Source organism: Coregonus clupeaformis, unplaced genomic scaffold (assembly GCF_020615455.1).
Source record: "Coregonus clupeaformis isolate EN_2021a unplaced genomic scaffold, ASM2061545v1 scaf1011, whole genome shotgun sequence".
NCBI lineage: Eukaryota > Metazoa > Chordata > Actinopteri > Salmoniformes > Salmonidae > Coregonus > Coregonus clupeaformis.
In genome coordinates, this window is record NW_025534465.1 from 41140 (window position 1) to 61427 (window position 20288).

Sequence of the window (20288 nt, forward strand, 5' to 3'; positions counted from 1 at the left end):
GGACACAGGTCGAGGTCTGATCAACCTCGGTCTGATGTTGTAAAGACCCAAAACACCCTTTGACCCCAGGTTACATCACTGATGATGTGTCCAGGAGCATCAAGAGATGGATTCATTCAACCTGTCCAGTATCCAGACGGCCTGTTCCCAGAGCTTCCTATACAGGTCATCTCTTTTGGTAAGGTGATGACGCCGGCAATTAAGGAGAATGAGAGGCTCAAGTAAAGATGTTGCAGAACGGCTGTATTTGAAGCACCACTCCCTCCTGCCCAGTTTCCCTGATGTTGCTACGGCAGTCAAGCTGTTTTTAACCATCCCTGTAACTGTCGCTTCCGCAGAGAGATTGTTCTCTAAACTAAAACTCCTAAAGAACTATCTGAAGGGTCTCGGTCTGATATGCGCTTTTTGAACACCTCAGTAAGCTCCGCTCATTGCACTGGCGCCGTCGTAGCCTTGACCACGGTATTTGTTCACCGATGTCCCCCTTACAGTTGTTCTTTTTCAAGGCCTGAGGCGCTTTTTCTGTCACATTCCTGAAGCCCAACAAACTGTCACGCCCTGACTCTGGGGACTCTTATTTGTTGAGTCAGGGTGTGATTTTCTATGTTGTGTAGTTCTATGTTTTCTATCTAGTATGTCTAGATCTATGTTTGGCCGGGTGTGTTTCCCAATCAGAGGCAGCTGTCTCTCGTTGTCTCTGATTGGGGACCATACTTAGGCAGCCTATTGGCACTAGTGGGTTGTGGGATCTTGTTCCGTGTGAGGTATGTTTGTGTTCTACCTTGGACTTCACGTTTCGTTTCGTTTGTCGTTGTGTTTATTCGGTATAATAAACATGTATGCATATCACGCTGCGCCTTGGTCTGACCCGTCTATGAACGAACGTGACACAAACAAACACTTACCTTCCTAATACATATGGAAATTAAAACGGATGCTCTTGACCGTGAAATAAATAAATAATACCATTTATTTTTCCTCAACATCCCTTTCTCAAAAGAAGAGCACAGACTACTGTAATGTAGGCTATTCATGTTATATAATATAGGCTTATCACCGAGAAGGGGGCATTCAATTAAATAAACACAATATTTCAATTTACACTGTTAACCTTGTGGGCTTCAATTAGGGCCAATAGTCCAATACCCTCTTACAAAACCCTGTTGTAACCCTATTACTGATGCATTCAGTCAGCAGACATAAGGCAGCCATCTCCTCTGCCTCCCTCCCTCCCTCCCTCCCTCCCTCCATTCATCCCTCCCTCCCTCCCTCCCTCCCTCCATTCATCCCTCCCTCCCTCCCTCCCTCCATTCATCCCTCCCTCCTCCCTCCCTCCCTCCCTCCATTCATCCCTCCCTCCCTCCCTCCCTCCCTCCCTCCATTCATCCCTCCCTCCCTCCCTCCCTCCCTCCCTCCCTCCCTCCCTCCCTCCCTCCCTCCCTCCCTCCCTCCCTCCCTCCCTCCCTCCCTCCCTCATCCCTCCTCCCTCCCTCCCTCCCTCCCTCCCTCCCTCCCTCCCTCCCTCCCTCCCCCTTCCCTCCCTCCCTCCCTCCCTCCCTCCCTCCATCCTGCTATCTGATGATGACAGTAGCCTAGCCGGTGCTGTTCCTGCCTCCCTCTGTACAGATTAGGGCGGGGCGTTGGAGGAGAGAGAGACAGAGAGAGAGAGAGAGGGGTGGGAGAATGCAGCCTCTGTCTCTGCTCCCCTTCCGTGTGTAGGATCATCAGGCAGCCTCTGTCTCCGCTCTAAAATGATGGCCACTAACGCGTTACTCCCTCCATCCATGTCTCCGACCCATCGCGGATGTTAGGACGGCTGTTGCAGGGGAGGCTATTGTGCTCCTAGGGTCGGCGGGGAGAGAGAGAGGATAGCTCGATGGTCTGATGGTGCAGAAAATCGCCATTGTCTGGATGTGCAAATCGCCGGCGAGCCCTGAGAACAGAAGCCCGATCGACTCCTTCAATGAACAATAGTAGAGATACCATGATCTCATCGGTGCCTTGCGTTTTATATCTGCTGTGCTGTATCCAGGTAAGAAGGAGCAGTTTATATTAAATCATTATTGATCAATAGAGAGAGAGAGAGACAGAGCCGCACATGAAGCGTGACTCTGGTCTGGGCTTTCGGGCAACAGCCTCTGGTCTAATGTCCGAGGATAGCCGTTCAACGTGTATTTATGGTTAAAACACGACCGATAATCCTCGTATTCCTATATCATGCCAGAATGTGGTCTACGTCTGGAGATAACACGCTATGGCATGCTGGGTCTGGGTTCTGTAATATTTCTCCAGGCTAAATTGGGTCATTCGACTGTGAGGCTGTCGGGGGTGTTCGCGCTTTGATTCCACTGTATGTCAGCATCACTAGACTGACATCATCCTGGAGCAGGGTAGAACGGAACGATGCAGCTTCTGGCATCATATATATTACAACTGCAGGCCTACGAAACAATGTATCCAGCCCTGAAACAGGTTGCGTTCCGATCCCAGCTGTCTGTCTGACTAGAATGAGTTTCCGTTCCATCTAGACTCGGAGCTACATTGTATCATTTACAGACAGACAACAGGATGGGTCCATGATGCTGCAGGCCGAGGCTACTGCATAACACAGAACACATTGATACAATGTAGCATCCTATGTTCTTTTTAAACCATGTAGGCTATCGAATAAGGTTTCTTGTGCCTCAAGAAAGGAATCAACATTATTTTGAGTAAACTTATTTTACATTTACATTTTAGTCATTTAGCAGACACTCTTATCCAGAGCGATTTACAGTTAGTGAGTGCATACATTTTTCATACTTAGATTTTCACCGGTATCCTGACAGAATTCTATCACCAGTTCTCTGTGTAAAATACATTCTGTATTGTGTGTAGTCACAACGTAGGCTACTTGATAGGTAGCTCTAGTTTATAGCTGTGTTGTGTGTAGTCACAACGGAGGCTACTTGATAGGTAGCTCTAGTTTATAGCTGTGTTGTGTGTAGTCACAACGGAGGCTACTTGATAGGCTCTGTCATAGCCGGCCACGACCGGGAGACCCATGGGGCGGCGCACAATTGGCCCAGCGTCGTCCAGGGTAGGGGAGGGAACGGCCGGCAGGGATGTAGCTCAGTTGGTAGAGCATGGCGTTTGCAACGCCAGGGTTGTGGGTTCTATTCCCACGGGGGGCCAGTATGAAAATAAATAAATAAATATATATATATATATAATAATGTACCACTAACTGTAAGTCGCTCTGGATAAGAGTGTCTGCTAAATGACTAAAATGTAAATGTAGCTGTAGTTTATAGCTGTGTTGTGTGTAGTCACAAGGGAGGCTACTTGATAGACTATGAGGTGGATGTATAGACTATGAGGTGGATGTATAGACTATGAGGTGGATGTATATTCTATTAGGTGGATGTATAGACTATGAGGTGGATGTATAGACTATGAGGTGGATGTATAGACTATGGGGTGGATGTATAGACTATGAGGTGGATGTATAGACTATTAGGTGGATGTATAATCTATTAGGTGGATGTATAGACTATGAGGTGGATGTATAGACTATTAGGTGGATGTATATTCTATTAGGTGGATGTATAGACTATGAGGTGGATGTATATTCTATTAGGTTGATGAATAGACTATGAGGTGGATGTATATTCTATTAGGTGGATGTATAGACTATGAGGTGGATGTATATTCTATTAGGTGGATGTATAGACTATGAGGTGGATGTATATTCTATTAGGTGGATGTATAGACTATGAGGTGGATGTATATTCTATTAGGTGGATGTATAGACTATGAGGTGGATGTATATTCTATTAGGTGGATGTATAGACTATGAGGTGGATGTATATTCTATTAGGTGGATGTATAGACTATGAGGTGGATGTTTATTCTATTAGGTGGATGTATAGACTATGAGGTGGATGTATATTCTATTAGGTGGCTGTATAGACTATGAGGTGGATGTATATTCTATTAGGTGGAAGTATAGACTATTAGGTGGATGTATATTCTATTAGGTGGATGTATAGACTATGAGGTGGATGTATAGACTATGAGGTGGATGTATATTCTATTAGGTGGATGTATATTCTATTAGGTGGATGTATAGACTATGAGGTGGATGTACAGTGGGGAAAAAAAGTATTTAGTCAGCCACCAATTGTGCAAGTTCTCCCACTTAAAAAGATGAGAGAGGCCTGTAATTTTCATCATAGGTACACGTCAACTATGACAGACAAATTGAGAAAAAAAAATCCAGAAAATCACATTGTAGGATTTTTTATGAATTTATTTGCAAATTATGGTGGAAAATAAGTATTTGGTCACCTACAAAGAAGCAAGATTTCTGGCTCTCACAGACCTGTAACTTCTTCTTTAAGAGGCTCCTCTGTCCTCCACTCATTACCTGTATTGATGGCACATGTTTGAACTTGTTATCAGTATAAAAGACACCTGTCCACAACCTCAAACAGTCACACTCCAAACTCCACTATGGCCAAGACCAAAGAGCTGTCAAAGGACACCAGAAACAAAATTGTAGACCTGCACCAGGCTGGGAAGACTGAATCTGCAATAGGTAAGCAGCTTGGTTTGAAGAAATCAACTGTGGGAGCAATTATTAGGAAATGGAAGACATACAAGACCACTGATAATCTCCCTCGATCTGGGGCTCCACACAAGATCTCACCCCGTGGGGTCAAAATGATCACAAGAACGGTGAGCAAAAATCCCAGAACCACACGGGGGGGACCTAGTGAATGACCTGCAGAAAGCTGGGACCAAAATAACAAAGCCTACCATCAGTAACACACTACGCCGCCAGGGACTCAAATCCTGCAGTGCCAGACGTGTCCCCCCTGCTTAAGCCAGTACATGTCCAGGCCCGTCTGAAGTTTGCTAGAGTGCATTTGGATGATCCAGAAGAGGATTGGGAGAATGTCATATGGTCAGATGAAACCAAAATAGAACTTTTTGGTAAAAACTCAACTCGTCGTGTTTGGAGGACAAAGAATGCTGAGTTGCATCCAAAGAACACCATACCTACTGTGAAGCATGGGGGTGGAAACATCATGCTTTGGGGCTGTTTTTCTGCAAAGGGACCAGGACGACTGATCCGTGTAAAGGAAAGAATGAATGGGGCCATGTATCGTGAGATTTTGAGTGAAAACCTCCTTCCATCAGCAAGGGCATTGAAGATGATACGTGGTTGGGTCTTTCAGCATGACAATGATCCCAAACACACCGCCCGGGCAACGAAGGAGTGGCTTCGTAAGAAGCATTTCAAGGACCTGGAGTGGCCTAGCCAGTCTCCAGATCTCAACCCCATAGAAAATCTTTGGAGGGAGTTGAAAGTCTGTGTTGCCCAGCGACAGCCCCAAAACATCACTGCTCTAGAGGAGATCTGCATGGAGGAATGGGCCAAAATACCAGCAACAGTGTGTGAAAACCTTGTGAAGACTTACAGAAAACGTTTGACCTGTGTCATTGCCAACAAAGGGTATATAACAAAGTATTGAGAAACTTTTGTTATTGACCAAATACTTATTTTCCACCATAATTTGCAAATAAATTCATTAAAAATCCTACAATGTGATTTTCTGGGAAAAAAATTCTCATTTTGTCTGTCATAGTTGACGTGTACCTATGATGAAAATTACAGGCCTCTCTCATCTTTTGAAGTGGGAGAACTTTCACAATTGCTGGCTGACTAAATACTTTTTTTCCCCACTGTATATTCTATTAGGTGGATGTATAGACTATTAGGTGGATGTATATTCTATTAGGTGGATGTATAGACTATGAGGTGGATGTATAGACTATGGGGTGGATGTATATTCTATTAGGTGGATGTATAGACTATTAGGTGGATGTATAGACTATGAGGTGGATGTATAGACTATGAGGTGGATGTATAGACTATGAGGTGGATGTATAGACTATGAGGTGGATGTATAGACTATTAGGTGGATGTATATTCTATTAGGTGGATGTATAGACTATGAGGTGGATGTATAGACTATGGGGTGGATGTATAGACTATGAGGTGGATGTATAGACTATTAGGTGGATGTATATTCTATTAGGTGGATGTATAGACTATGAGGTGGATGTATATTCTATTAGGTGGATGAATAGACTATGAGGTGGATGTATATTCTATTAGGTGGATGTATAGACTATGAGGTGGATGTATATTCTATTAGGTGGATGTATAGACTATGAGGTGGATGTATATTCTATTAGGTGGATGTATAGACTATGAGGTGGATGTATTTATAGGTGGATGTATAGACTATGAGGTGTATGTATATTCTATTAGGTGGATGTATAGACTATGAGGTGGATGTATATTCTATTAGGTGGATGTATAGACTATGAGGTGGGTGTATAGACTATGAGGTGGATGTATATTCTATTAGGTGGATGTATAGACTATGAGGTGGATGTATAGACTATGAGGTGGATGTATAGACTATGAGGTGGTTGTATATTCTATTAGGTGGATGTATATTCTATGAGGTGGATGTATAGACTATGAGGTGGATGTATAGACTATGAGGTGGATGTATATTCTATTAGGTGGATGTATAGACTATGAGGTGGATGTATAGACTATGAGGTGGATGTATAGACTATGAGGTGGATGTATATTCTATTAGGTGGATGTATATTCTATGAGGTGGATGTATAGACTATGAGGTGGATGTATAGACTATGAGGTCGATGTATATTCTATTAGGTGGATGTATAGACTATGAGGTGGGTGTATAGACTATGAGGTGGATGTATATTCTATTAGGTGGATGTATATTCTATTAGGTGGATGTATAGACTATGAGGTGGATGTATAGACTATGAGGTGGATGTATAGACTATGAGGTGGATGTATATTCTATTAGGTGGATGTATAGACTATGAGGTGGATGTATAGACTATGAGGTGGATGTATAGACTATGAGGTGGATGTATAGACTATGAGGTGGGTGTATATTCTATTAGGTGGATGTATAGACTATGAGGTGGCTGTATAGACTATGAGGTGGATGTATAGACTATGAGGTGGATGTATAGACTATGAGGTGGATGTATAGACTATGAGGTGGGTGTATAGACTATGAGGTGGATGTATATTCTATTAAGTGGATGTATATTCTATTAGGTGGATGTATAGACTATGAGGTGGATGTATAGACTATGAGGTGGATGTATATTCTATTAGGTGGATGTATAGACTATGAGGTGGATGTATAGACTATGAGGTGGATATATAGACTATGAGGTGGATGTATAGACTATGAGGTGGGTGTATAGACTATGAGGTGGATGTATATTCTATTAGGTGGATGTATAGACTATGAGGTGGATGTATAGACTATGAGGTGGATGTATAGACTATGAGGTGGGTGTATAGACTATGAGGTGGATGTATAGACTATGAGGTGGGTGTATAGACTATGAGGTGGATGTATATTCTATTAGGTGGATGTATAGACTATGAGGTGGATGTATAGACTATGAGGTGGATGTATAGACTATGAGGTGGATGTATATTCTATTAGGTGGATGTATAGACTATGAGGTGGATGTATAGACTATGAGGTGGATGTATAGACTATGAGGTGGATGTATATTCTATTAGGTGGATGTATATTCTATGAGGTGGATGTATAGACTATGAGGTGGATGTATAGACTATGAGGTGGATGTATAGACTATGAGGTGGATGTATATTCTATTAGGTGGATGTATAGACTATGAGGTGGGTGTATAGACTATGAGGTGGATGTATATTCTATTAGGTGGATGTATATTCTATTAGGTGGATGTATAGACGATGAGGTGGATGTATAGACTATGAGGTGGATGTATAGACTATGAGGTGGATGTATATTCTATTAGGTGGATGTATAGACTATGAGGTGGATGTATAGACTATGAGGTGGATGTATAGACTATGAGGTGGATGTATAGACTATGAGGTGGGTGTATATTCTATTAGGTGGATGTATAGACTATGAGGTGGCTGTATAGACTATGAGGTGGATGTATAGACTATGAGGTGGATGTATAGACTATGAGGTGGATGTATAGACTATGAGGTGGGTGTATAGACTATGAGGTGGATGTATATTCTATTAGGTGGATGTATATTCTATTAGGTGGATGTATAGACTATGAGGTGGATGTATAGACTATGAGGTGGATGTATATTCTATTAGGTGGATGTATAGACTATGAGGTGGATGTATAGACTATGAGGTGGATGTATAGACTATGAGGTGGATGTATAGACTATGAGGTGGGTGTATAGACTATGAGGTGGATGTATATTCTATTAGGTGGATGTATAGACTATGAGGTGGATGTATAGACTATGAGGTGGATGTATAGACTATGAGGTGGGTGTATAGACTATGAGGTGGATGTATAGACTATGAGGTGGGTGTATAGACTATGAGGTGGATGTATATTCTATTAGGTGGATGTATAGACTATGAGGTGGATGTATAGACTATGAGGTGGATGTATAGACTATGAGGTGGATGTATATTCTATTAGGTGGATGTATATTCTATGAGGTGGATGTATAGACTATGAGGTGGATGTATATTCTATTAGGTGGATGTATAGACTATGAGGTGGATGTATAGACTATGAGGTGGATGTATATTCTATTAGGTGGATGTATAGACTATGAGGTGGATGTATAGACTATGAGGTGGATGTATAGACTATGAGGTGGATGTATAGACTATGATGTGGATGTATATTATATTAGGTGGATGTATATTCTATGAGGTGGATGTATAGACTATGAGGTGGATGTATAGACTATGAGGTGGATGTATAGACTATGAGGTGGATGTATATTCTATTAGGTGGATGTATAGTTTATTAGGTGGATGTATATTCTATTAGGTGGATGTATAGACTATGAGGTGGATGTATATTCTATTGAGTGGATGTATAGACTATGAGGTGGATGTATATTCTATTAGGTGGATGTATAGACTATGAGGTGGATGTATAGTCTATTGAGTGGATGTATATACTATGAGGTGGATGTATATTCTATTAGGTGGATGTATAGACTATGAGGTGGATGTATATTCTATTAGGTGGATGTATAGACTATGAGGTGGATGTATATTCTATTAGGTGGATGTATAGACTATGAGGTGGATGTATAGACTATGAGGTGGATGTATAGACTATGAGGTGGATGTATAGACTATGAGGTGGATGTATAGACTATGAGGTGGATGTATAGACTATGAGGTGGGTGTATAGACTATGAGGTGGATGTATATTCTATTAGGTGGATGTATAGACTATGAGGTGGATGTATAGACTATGAGGTGGATGTATAGACTATGAGGTGGATGTATATTCTATTAGGTGGATGTATATTCTATGAGGTGGATGTATAGACTATGAGGTGGATGTATATTCTATTAGGTGGATGTATAGACTATGAGGTGGATGTATAGACTATGAGGTGGATGTATATTCTATTATGTGGATGTGTAGACTATGAGGTGGATGTATAGACTATGAGGTGGATGTATAGACTATGAGGTGGATGTATAGACTATGATGTGGATGTATATTATATTAGGTGGATGTATATTCTATGAGGTGGATGTATAGACTATGAGGTGGATGTATAGACTATGAGGTGGATGTATAGACTATGAGGTGGATGTATATTCTATTAGGTGGATGTATAGACTATTAGGTGGATGTATATTCTATTAGGTGGATGTATAGACTATGAGGTGGATGTATAGTCTATTGAGTGGATGTATAGACTATGAGGTGGATGTATATTCTATTGAGTGGATGTATAGACTATGAGGTGGATGTATATTCTATTAGGTGGATGTATAGACTATGAGGTGGATGTATAGTCTATTGAGTGGATGTATAGACTATGAGGTGGATGTATATTCTATTAGGTGGATGTATATACTATGAGGTGGATGTATATTCTATTAGGTGGATGTATAGACTATGAGGTGGATGTATATTCTATTAGGTGGATGTATAGACTATGAGGTGGATGTATAGACTATGAGGTGGATGTATAGACTATGAGGTGGATGTATAGACTATGAGGTGGATGTATATTCTATTAGGTGGATGTATAGACTCTGAGGTGGATGTATAGACTATGAGGTGGATGTATAGACTATGAGGTGGATGTATAGACTATGAGGTGGATGTATAGACTATGAGGTGGATGTATATTCTATTAGGTGGATGTATATTCTATTAGGTGGATGTATATTCTATTAGGTGGATGTATAGACTATGAGGTGGATGTATAGACTATGGGGTGGATGTATATTCTATTAGGTGGATGTATAGACTATTAGGTGGATGTATAGACTATGAGGTGGATGTATAGACTATGAGGTGGATGTATAGACTATGAGGTGGATGTATAGACTATGAGGTGGATGTATAGACTATTAGGTGGATGTATATTCTATTAGGTGGATGTATAGACTATGAGGTGGATGTATAGACTATGAGGTGGATGTATAGACTATGAGGTGGATGTATAGACTATTAGGTGGATGTATATTCTATTAGGTGGATGTATAGACTATGAGGTGGATGTATATTCTATTAGGTGGATGAATAGACTATGAGGTGGATGTATATTCTATTAGGTGGATGTATAGACTATGAGGTGGATGTATATTCTATTAGGTGGATGTATAGACTATGAGGTGGATGTATATTCTATTAGGTGGATGTATAGACTATGAGGTGGATGTATATTCTATTAGGTGGATGTATAGACTATGAGGTGTATGTATATTCTATTAGGTGGATGTATAGACTATGAGGTGGGTGTATATTCTATTAGGTGGATGTATAGACTATGAGGTGGGTGTATAGACTATGAGGTGGATGTATATTCTATTAGGTGGATGTATAGACTATGAGGTGGATGTATAGACTATGAGGTGGATGTATAGACTATGAGGTGGTTGTATATTCTATTAGGTGGATGTATATTCTATGAGGTGGATGTATAGACTATGAGGTGGATGTATAGACTATGAGGTGGATGTATATTCTATTAGGTGGATGTATAGACTATGAGGTGGATGTATAGACTATGAGGTGGATGTATATTCTATTAGGTGGATGTATATTCTATGAGGTGGATGTATAGACTATGAGGTGGATGTATAGACTATGAGGTGGATGTATATTCTATTAGGTGGATGTATAGACTATGAGGTGGGTGTATAGACTATGAGGTGGATGTATATTCTATTAGGTGGATGTATATTCTATTAGGTGGATGTATAGACTATGAGGTGGATGTATAGACTATGAGGTGGATGTATAGACTATGAGGTGGATGTATATTCTATTAGGTGGATGTATAGACTATGAGGTGGATGTATAGACTATGAGGTGGATGTATAGACTATGAGGTGGATGTATAGACTATGAGGTGGGTGTATATTCTATTAGGTGGATGTATAGACTATGAGGTGGCTGTATAGACTATGAGGTGGATGTATAGACTATGAGGTGGATGTATAGACTATGAGGTGGATGTATAGACTATGAGGTGGGTGTATAGACTATGAGGTGGATGTATATTCTATTAGGTGGATGTATATTCTATTAGGTGGATGTATAGACTATGAGGTGGATGTATAGACTATGAGGTGGATGTATATTCTATTAGGTGGATGTATAGACTATGAGGTGGATGTATAGACTATGAGGTGGATGTATAGACTATGAGGTGGTTGTATATTCTATTAGGTGGATGTATATTCTATGAGGTGGATGTATAGACTATGAGGTGGATGTATAGACTATGAGGTGGATGTATATTCTATTAGGTGGATGTATAGACTATGAGGTGGATGTATAGACTATGAGGTGGATGTATATTCTATTAGGTGGATGTATATTCTATGAGGTGGATGTATAGACTATGAGGTGGATGTATAGACTATGAGGTGGATGTATATTCTATTAGGTGGATGTATAGACTATGAGGTGGGTGTATAGACTATGAGGTGGATGTATATTCTATTAGGTGGATGTATATTCTATTAGGTGGATGTATAGACTATGAGGTGGATGTATAGACTATGAGGTGGATGTATAGACTATGAGGTGGATGTATATTCTATTAGGTGGATGTATAGACTATGAGGTGGATGTATAGACTATGAGGTGGATGTATAGACTATGAGGTGGATGTATAGACTATGAGGTGGGTGTATATTCTATTAGGTGGATGTATAGACTATGAGGTGGCTGTATAGACTATGAGGTGGATGTATAGACTATGAGGTGGATGTATAGACTATGAGGGTGGATGTATAGACTATGAGGTGGGTGTATAGACTATGAGGTGGATGTATATTCTATTAGGTGGATGTATATTCTATTAGGTGGATGTATAGACTATGAGGTGGATGTATAGACTATGAGGTGGATGTATATTCTATTAGGTGGATGTATAGACTATGAGGTGGATGTATAGACTATGAGGTGGATGTATAGACTATGAGGTGGATGTATAGACTATGAGGTGGGTGTATAGACTATGAGGTGGATGTATATTCTATTAGGTGGATGTATAGACTATGAGGTGGATGTATAGACTATGAGGTGGATGTACAGTGGGGCAAAAAAGTATTTAGTCAGCCACCAATTGTGCAAGTTCTCCCACTTAAAAAGATGAGAGAGGCCTGTAATTTTCATCATAGGTACACGTCAACTATGACAGACAAATTGAGAAAAAAAAATCCAGAAAATCCCATTGTAGGATTTTTAATGAATTTATTTGCAAATTATGGTGGAAAATAAGTATTTGGTCACCTACAAACAAGCAAGATTTCTGGCTCTCACAGACCTGTAACTTCTTCTTTAAGAGGCTCCTCTGTCCTCCACTCGTTACCTGTATTAATGGCACCTGTTTGAACTTGTTATCAGTATAAAAGACACCTGTCCACAACCTCAAACAGTCACACTCCAAACTTCACAATGGCCAAGACCAAAGAGCTGTCAAAGGACACCAAAAACAAAATTGTAGACCTGCACCAGGCTGGGAAGACTGAATCTGCAACAGGTAAGCAGCTTGGTTTGAAGAAATCAACTGTGGGAGCAATTATTAGGAAATGGAAGACATACAAGACCACTGATAATCTCCCTCGATCTGGGGCTCCATGCAAGATCTCACCCCGTGGGGTCAAAAAGATCACAAGAACGGTGAGTAAAAATCCCAGAACCACACGGGGGACCTAGTGAATGACCTGCTGAGAGCTGGGACCAAAGTAACAAAGCCAACCATCAGTAACACACTACACCGCCAGGGACTCAAATCCTGCAGTGCGAGACGTGTCCCCCTGCTTAAGCCAGTACATGTCCAGGCCCGTCTGAAGTGCATTTGGATGATCCAGAAGAGGATTGGGAGAATGTCATATGGTCAGATGAAACCAAAATATAACTTTTTGGTAAAAACTCAACTTGTCATGTTTGGAGGACAAAGAATGCTGAGTTGCATCCAAAGAACACCATACCTACTGTGAAGCATGGGGTTGGAAACATCATGCTTTGGGGCTGTTTTTTCTGCAAAGGGACCAGGACGACTGATCCGTGTAAAGGAAAGAATGAATGGGGCCATGTATCGTGAGATTTTGAGTGAAACCCTCCTTCCATCAGCAAGGGCATTGAAGATGAAACGTGGCTGGGTCTTTCAGCATGACAATGATCCCAAACACACCGCCCGGGCAACGAGGAGTGGCTTCGTGAGAAGCATTTCAAGGTCCTGGAGTGGCCTAGCCAGTCTCCAGATCTCAACCCCATAGAAAATATTTGGAGGGGAGTTGAAAGTCTGTGTTGCCCAGCGACAGCCCCAAAACATCACTGCTCTAGAGGAGATCTGCATGGAGGAATAGGCCAAAATACCAGCAACAGTGTGTGAAAACCTTGTGAAGACTTACAGAAAACGTTTGACCTGTGTCATTGCCAACAAAGGGTATATAACAAAGTATTGAGAAACTTTTGTTATTGACCAAATACTTATTTTCCACCATCATATGCCAATAAATTCATAAAAAATCCTACAATGTGATTTTCTGGATTTTTTCTATTTTGTCTGTCATAGTTGACGTTTACCTATGATGAAAATTACAGGCCTCTCTCATCTTTTTAAGTGGGAGAACTTGCACAATTGGTGGCTGACTAAATACTTTTTTTCCCCACTGTATATTCTATTAGGTGGATGTATATTCTATTAGGTGGATGTATAGACTATGAGGTGGATGTATAGACTATGAGGTGGGTGTATAGACTATGAGGTGGATGTATATTCTATTAGGTGGATGTATAGACTATGAGGTGGATGTATAGACTATGAGGTGGATGTATAGACTATGAGGTGGATGTATATTCTATTAGGTGGATGTATATTCTATGAGGTGGATGTATAGACTATGAGGTGGATGTATATTCTATTAGGTGGATGTATAGACTATGAGGTGGATGTATAGACTATGAGGTGGATGTATATTCTATTAGGTGGATGTATAGACTATGAGGTGGATGTATAGACTATGAGGTGGATGTATAGACTATGAGGTGGATGTATAGACTATGATGTGGATGTATATTATATTAGGTGGATGTATATTCTATGAGGTGGATGTATAGACTATGAGGTGGATGTATAGACTATGAGGTGGATGTATAGACTATGAGGTGGATGTATATTCTATTAGGTGGATGTATAGTTTATTAGGTGGATGTATATTCTATTAGGTGGATGTATAGACTATGAGGTGGATGTATATTCTATTGAGTGGATGTATAGACTATGAGGTGGATGTATATTCTATTAGGTGGATGTATAGACTATGAGGTGGATGTATAGTCTATTGAGTGGATGTATATACTATGAGGTGGATGTATATTCTATTAGGTGGATGTATAGACTATGAGGTGGATGTATATTCTATTAGGTGGATGTATAGACTATGAGGTGGATGTATATTCTATTAGGTGGATGTATAGACTATGAGGTGGATGTATAGACTATGAGGTGGATGTATAGACTATGAGGTGGATGTATAGACTATGAGGTGGATGTATAGACTATGAGGTGGATGTATAGACTATGAGGTGGGTGTATAGACTATGAGGTGGATGTATATTCTATTAGGTGGATGTATAGACTATGAGGTGGATGTATAGACTATGAGGTGGATGTATATTCTATTAGGTGGATGTATATTCTATGAGGTGGATGTATAGACTATGAGGTGGATGTATATTCTATTAGGTGGATGTATAGACTATGAGGTGGATGTATAGACTATGAGGTGGATGTATATTCTATTATGTGGATGTGTAGACTATGAGGTGGATGTATAGACTATGAGGTGGATGTATAGACTATGAGGTGGATGTATAGACTATGATGTGGATGTATATTATATTAGGTGGATGTATATTCTATGAGGTGGATGTATAGACTATGAGGTGGATGTATAGACTATGAGGTGGATGTATAGACTATGAGGGGGATGTATATTCTATTAGGTGGATGTATAGACTATTAGGTGGATGTATATTCTATTAGGTGGATGTATAGACTATGAGGTGGATGTATAGTCTATTGAGTGGATGTATAGACTATGAGGTGGATGTATATTCTATTGAGTGGATGTATAGACTATGAGGTGGATGTATATTCTATTAGGTGGATGTATAGACTATGAGGTGGATGTATAGTCTATTGAGTGGATGTATAGACTATGAGGTGGATGTATATTCTATTAGGTGGATGTATAGACTATGAGGTGGATGTATATTCTATTAGGTGGATGTATAGACTATGAGGTGGATGTATATTCTATTAGGTGGATGTATAGACTATGAGGTGGATGTATAGACTATGAGGTGGATGTATAGACTATGAGGTGGATGTATAGACTATGAGGTGGATGTATATTCTATTAGGTGGATGTATAGACTCTGAGGTGGATGTATAGACTATGAGGTGGATGTATAGACTATGAGGTGGATGTATAGACTATGAGGTGGATGTATAGACTATGAGGTGGATGTATATTATATTAGGTGGATGTATATTCTATTAGGTGGATGTATATTCTATTAGGTGGATGTATAGACTATGAGGTGGATGTATAGACTATTAGGTGGATGTATATTCTATTAGGTGGATGTATAGACTATGAGGTTGATGTATAGACTATGAGGTGGATGTATAGACTATGAGGTGGATGTATAGACTATGAGGTGGATGTATAGACTATGAGGTGGATGTATATTCTATTAGGTGGATGTATATTCTATGAGGTGGATGTATATTCTATTAGGTGGATGTATATTCTATGAGGTGGATGTATAGACTATGAGGTGGATGTATAGACTATGAGGTGGATGTATAGACTATGAGGTGGATGTATATTCTATTAGGTGGATGTATAGACTATGAGGTGGATGTATATTCTATGAGGTGGATGTATAGACTATGAGGTGGATGTATAGACTATGAGGTGGATGTATAGACTATGAGATGGATGTATAGACTATGAGGTCGATGTATAGACTATTAGGTGGATGTATATTCTATTAGGTGGATGTATATTCTATGAGGTGGATGTATAGACTATGAGGTGGATGAATAGACTATGAGGTGGATGTATAGACTATGAGGTGGATGTATAGACTATGAGGTGGATGTATATTCTATTAGGTGGATGTATATTCTATGAGGTGGATGAATAGACTATGAGGTGGATGTATAGACTATGAGGTGGATGTATAGACTATGAGGTGGACTTGCTTCCATATAAGAAATTGGTTGACCTCTGTCCATACAGTTGTGGTTGTGGTTGTTGTGCATGTACATTTAGCAGACACTCTTATCCAGAGCGACTTAGGTCGTGTCTACACTTGACACTTACATGCGACTTCTGCTATCAGAATACAAAGATCACATTGAAAAGACGGGTCTAGACGCACAAAAGTCTCTTTGTGGTCTGACTGTGTTCAGATCTGTCTGACCACTCAGTCTACCGAAAGCGCATACAGTGGGCGACTCAAGTCTCCAGAAAACTTGAGTTTTGGGACCGAGGCACATTTTCATTAAGACGTTGGAGTAAATACGTTCCTAGCGTGTGAGGAACGTGTTTGCTGGCCTCATAAATGCTAGCCAGCTAGCTAATATTTAGAAAAATATGTTTTGTTTGGCTAGAGTTATGCTAACCCGTTTGCAATTCCTTTAGCGTTGCTTGCTAGCTTGTTGGCTAGCTACAGAGGTTAGCTGGCTAGTTAGCTACTGTAGTTAGCTTCTGCCATCAGTTGTTTTATTATTATCATATTTTGCCTGATTCACCGTTTTGTAGAATGCATACTGGCATTTGAATATAGCGGTGGAAAAGGGAATCTGGACACACTGTGGACACGGTAGACACATTTACATGTAGGTGTAGACGCCATGACGCTTTCGGAATTCCATGATCAGAACTCTATGATCAGAATACTAAAGCTGCATGAACTGTGAAGTCTAGACACGGCCTTACAATCATTTGAGTCCCACTTGAGTCCATACTGAAAATACACTCAGTGGCCAGTTTATTAGGTACACCAACCCATTCACGAAAATGGTTCGCTCCTACAGACAGTGAGTCACGTGGCCGTGGCTTGCTATATAAAGCAGGCAGACAGGCATCGAGGCATTCAGTTACTGTTCAATTGAACATTAGAATGGGCAAAACGAGTGACCTAAGAAACTTTGAGCCTGGTATGATCGTCGGTGCCAGGTGCGCAGGATCCAGTATCTCAGAGACGGCCGGCTTCTTGGGCTTTTCACGCACCACAGTGTCCAGGGTTTACCGAGAATAGTGCATCAAACAGATAAAACATCCAGTCAGCGGAAGCCCTGTGGACGAAAAACAGCTTGTTGATGAGAGAGGTCCAAGGAGAATGGCAAGAATCGTGCACGCTAACAGGCGGGCCAGAAACAGACAAATAACGGCGCAGTACAACAGTGGTGTGCAGAACGGCATCTCGGAACGCACAACTCGTCGGTCCTTGTCACGAACAGGCTATTGCAGCAGACGACCACACCGGGTTCCACTCCTATCAGATAGAAACAAGAAGAAGCAGCTCCAGTGGACACGCCATCACCACCACTGGACAACTGGAAAAACATTGAATCGATGAATCCCGGTTCCTTTTGCGTCATGCTGATGGCAGAGTCAGGATTTGGTACAGGCTGGTGGCGGTGGTGTAATGGTGTGGGGAATGTTTTCCTGTATGAGGTTCAGGCTGTTCTGTATGTGGTTTTCACTCTGAAGCAGATTCTCTTCAAGGACACTACAGGTTACATAATACCTGATTTCAGGCAGAGAAAGACTACAGGTTACATAATGACTGGTTTCAGACAGAGAAAGCCTACAGGTTACATAATGACTGGTTTCAGACAGAGAAAGCCTACAGGTTACATAATGACTGGTTTCAGGCAGAGAAAGACACTACAGGTTACATAATGACTGGTTTCAGACAGAGAAAGACACTACAGGTTACATAATGACTGGTTTCAGGCAGAGAAAGACTGCAGGTTACATAATGACTGGTTTCAGGCAGAGAAAGCCTACAGGTTACATAATGACTGGTTTCAGGCAGAGAAAGACACTACAGGTTACATAATGACTGGTTTCAGACAGAGAAAGACACTACAGGTTACATAATGACTGGTTTCAGGCAGAGAAAGACTGCAGGTTACATAATGACTGGTTTCAGGCAGAGAAAGCCTACAGGTTACATAATGACTGGTTTCAGGCAGAGAAAGCCTACAGGTTACATAATGACTGGTTTCAGGCAGAGAAAGACACTACAGGTTACATAATGACTGGTTTCAGGCAGAGAAAGACACTACAGGTTACATAATGACTGGTTTCAGGCAGAGAAAGCCTACAGGTTACATAATGACTGGTTTCAGGCAGAGAAAGCCTACAGGTTACATAATACCTGATTTCAGGCAGAGAAAGCCTACAGGTTACATAATGACTGGTTTCAGGCAGAGAAAGCCTACAGGTTACATAATGACTGGTTTCAGGCAGAGAAAGACACTACAGGTTACATAATGACTGGTTTCAGGCAGAGAAAGACACTACAGGTTACATAATGACTGGTTTCAGGCAGAGAAAGACACTACAGGTTACATAATGACTGGTTTCAGGCAGAGAAAGACACTACAGGTTACATAATGACTGGTTTCAGGCAGAGAAAGACACTACAGGTTACATAATGACTGGTTTCAGGCAGAGAAAGCCTACAGGTTACATAATGACTGGTTTCAGACAGAGAAAGCCTACAGGTTACATAATGACTGGTTTCAGGCAGAGAAAGCCTACAGGTTACATAATGACTGGTTTCAGGCAGAGAAAGACACTACAGGTTACATAATGACTGGTTTCAGACAGAGAAAGCCACTACAGGTTACATAATGACTGGTTTCAGACAGAGAAAGCCTACAGGTTACATAATGACTGGTTTCAGGCAGAGAAAGCCTACAGGTTACATAATGACTGGTTTCAGGCAGAGAAAGCCTACAGGTTACATAATGACTGGTTTCAGGCAGAGAAAGCCTACAGGTTACATAATGACTGGTTTCAGGCAGAGAAAGACACTACAGGTTACATAATGACTGGTTTGGTCTAGCCATGGTCTGAGCAGAGTCTGGTCTAGGACCTCCCTCATCATTCCTGGAGAATAAACTATTCCAGGGTTACACATGATTGATCCTGCTCTACTAGCACAATGAGGTTCAGGCTGTTCTGTATGTGGTTCAGGCTGTTCTGTATGTAGTTCAGGCTGTTCTGTATGTGGTTCAGGCTGTTCTGTATGGAGTTCAGGCTGTTCTGTATGTGGTTCAGGCTGTTCTGTATGGAGTTCAGGCTGTTCTGTATGTGGTTCAGGCTGTTCTGTATGGAGTTCAGGCTGTTCTGTATTTAGTTCAGGCTGTTCTGTATTTAGTTCAGGCTGTTCTGTATTTAGTTCAGGCTGTTCTGTATGTAGTTCAGGCTGTTCTGTATGGGGTTCAGGCTGTTCTGTATGTAGTTCAGGCTGTTCTGTATGTAGTTCAGGCTGTTCTGTATGTGGTTCAGGCTGTTCTGTATTTAGTTCAGGCTGTTCTGTATGGAGTTCAGGCTGTTCTGTATGAGGTTCAGGCTGTTCTGTATGTGGTTCAGGCTGTTCTGTAT

At 41.0% G+C, this 20288-nt stretch overlaps 1 protein-coding gene across 1 annotated transcript in view; it reads left to right on the top strand.

Annotated features, from left to right (window-relative positions):
• Positions 1-1668: 1668 nt before the first annotated feature.
• LOC121562181 (receptor-type tyrosine-protein phosphatase O-like) overlaps positions 1669-20288 on the top strand; it is a gene marked incomplete at its 3' end in the record, with an annotated part of 138739 nt that continues 120119 nt past the window's right edge. Inside the window, 1 exon segment of the mRNA XM_045217329.1 lies at positions 1669-2032. Within this exon segment, the coding sequence (XP_045073264.1) occupies positions 1964-2032 (69 nt within the window).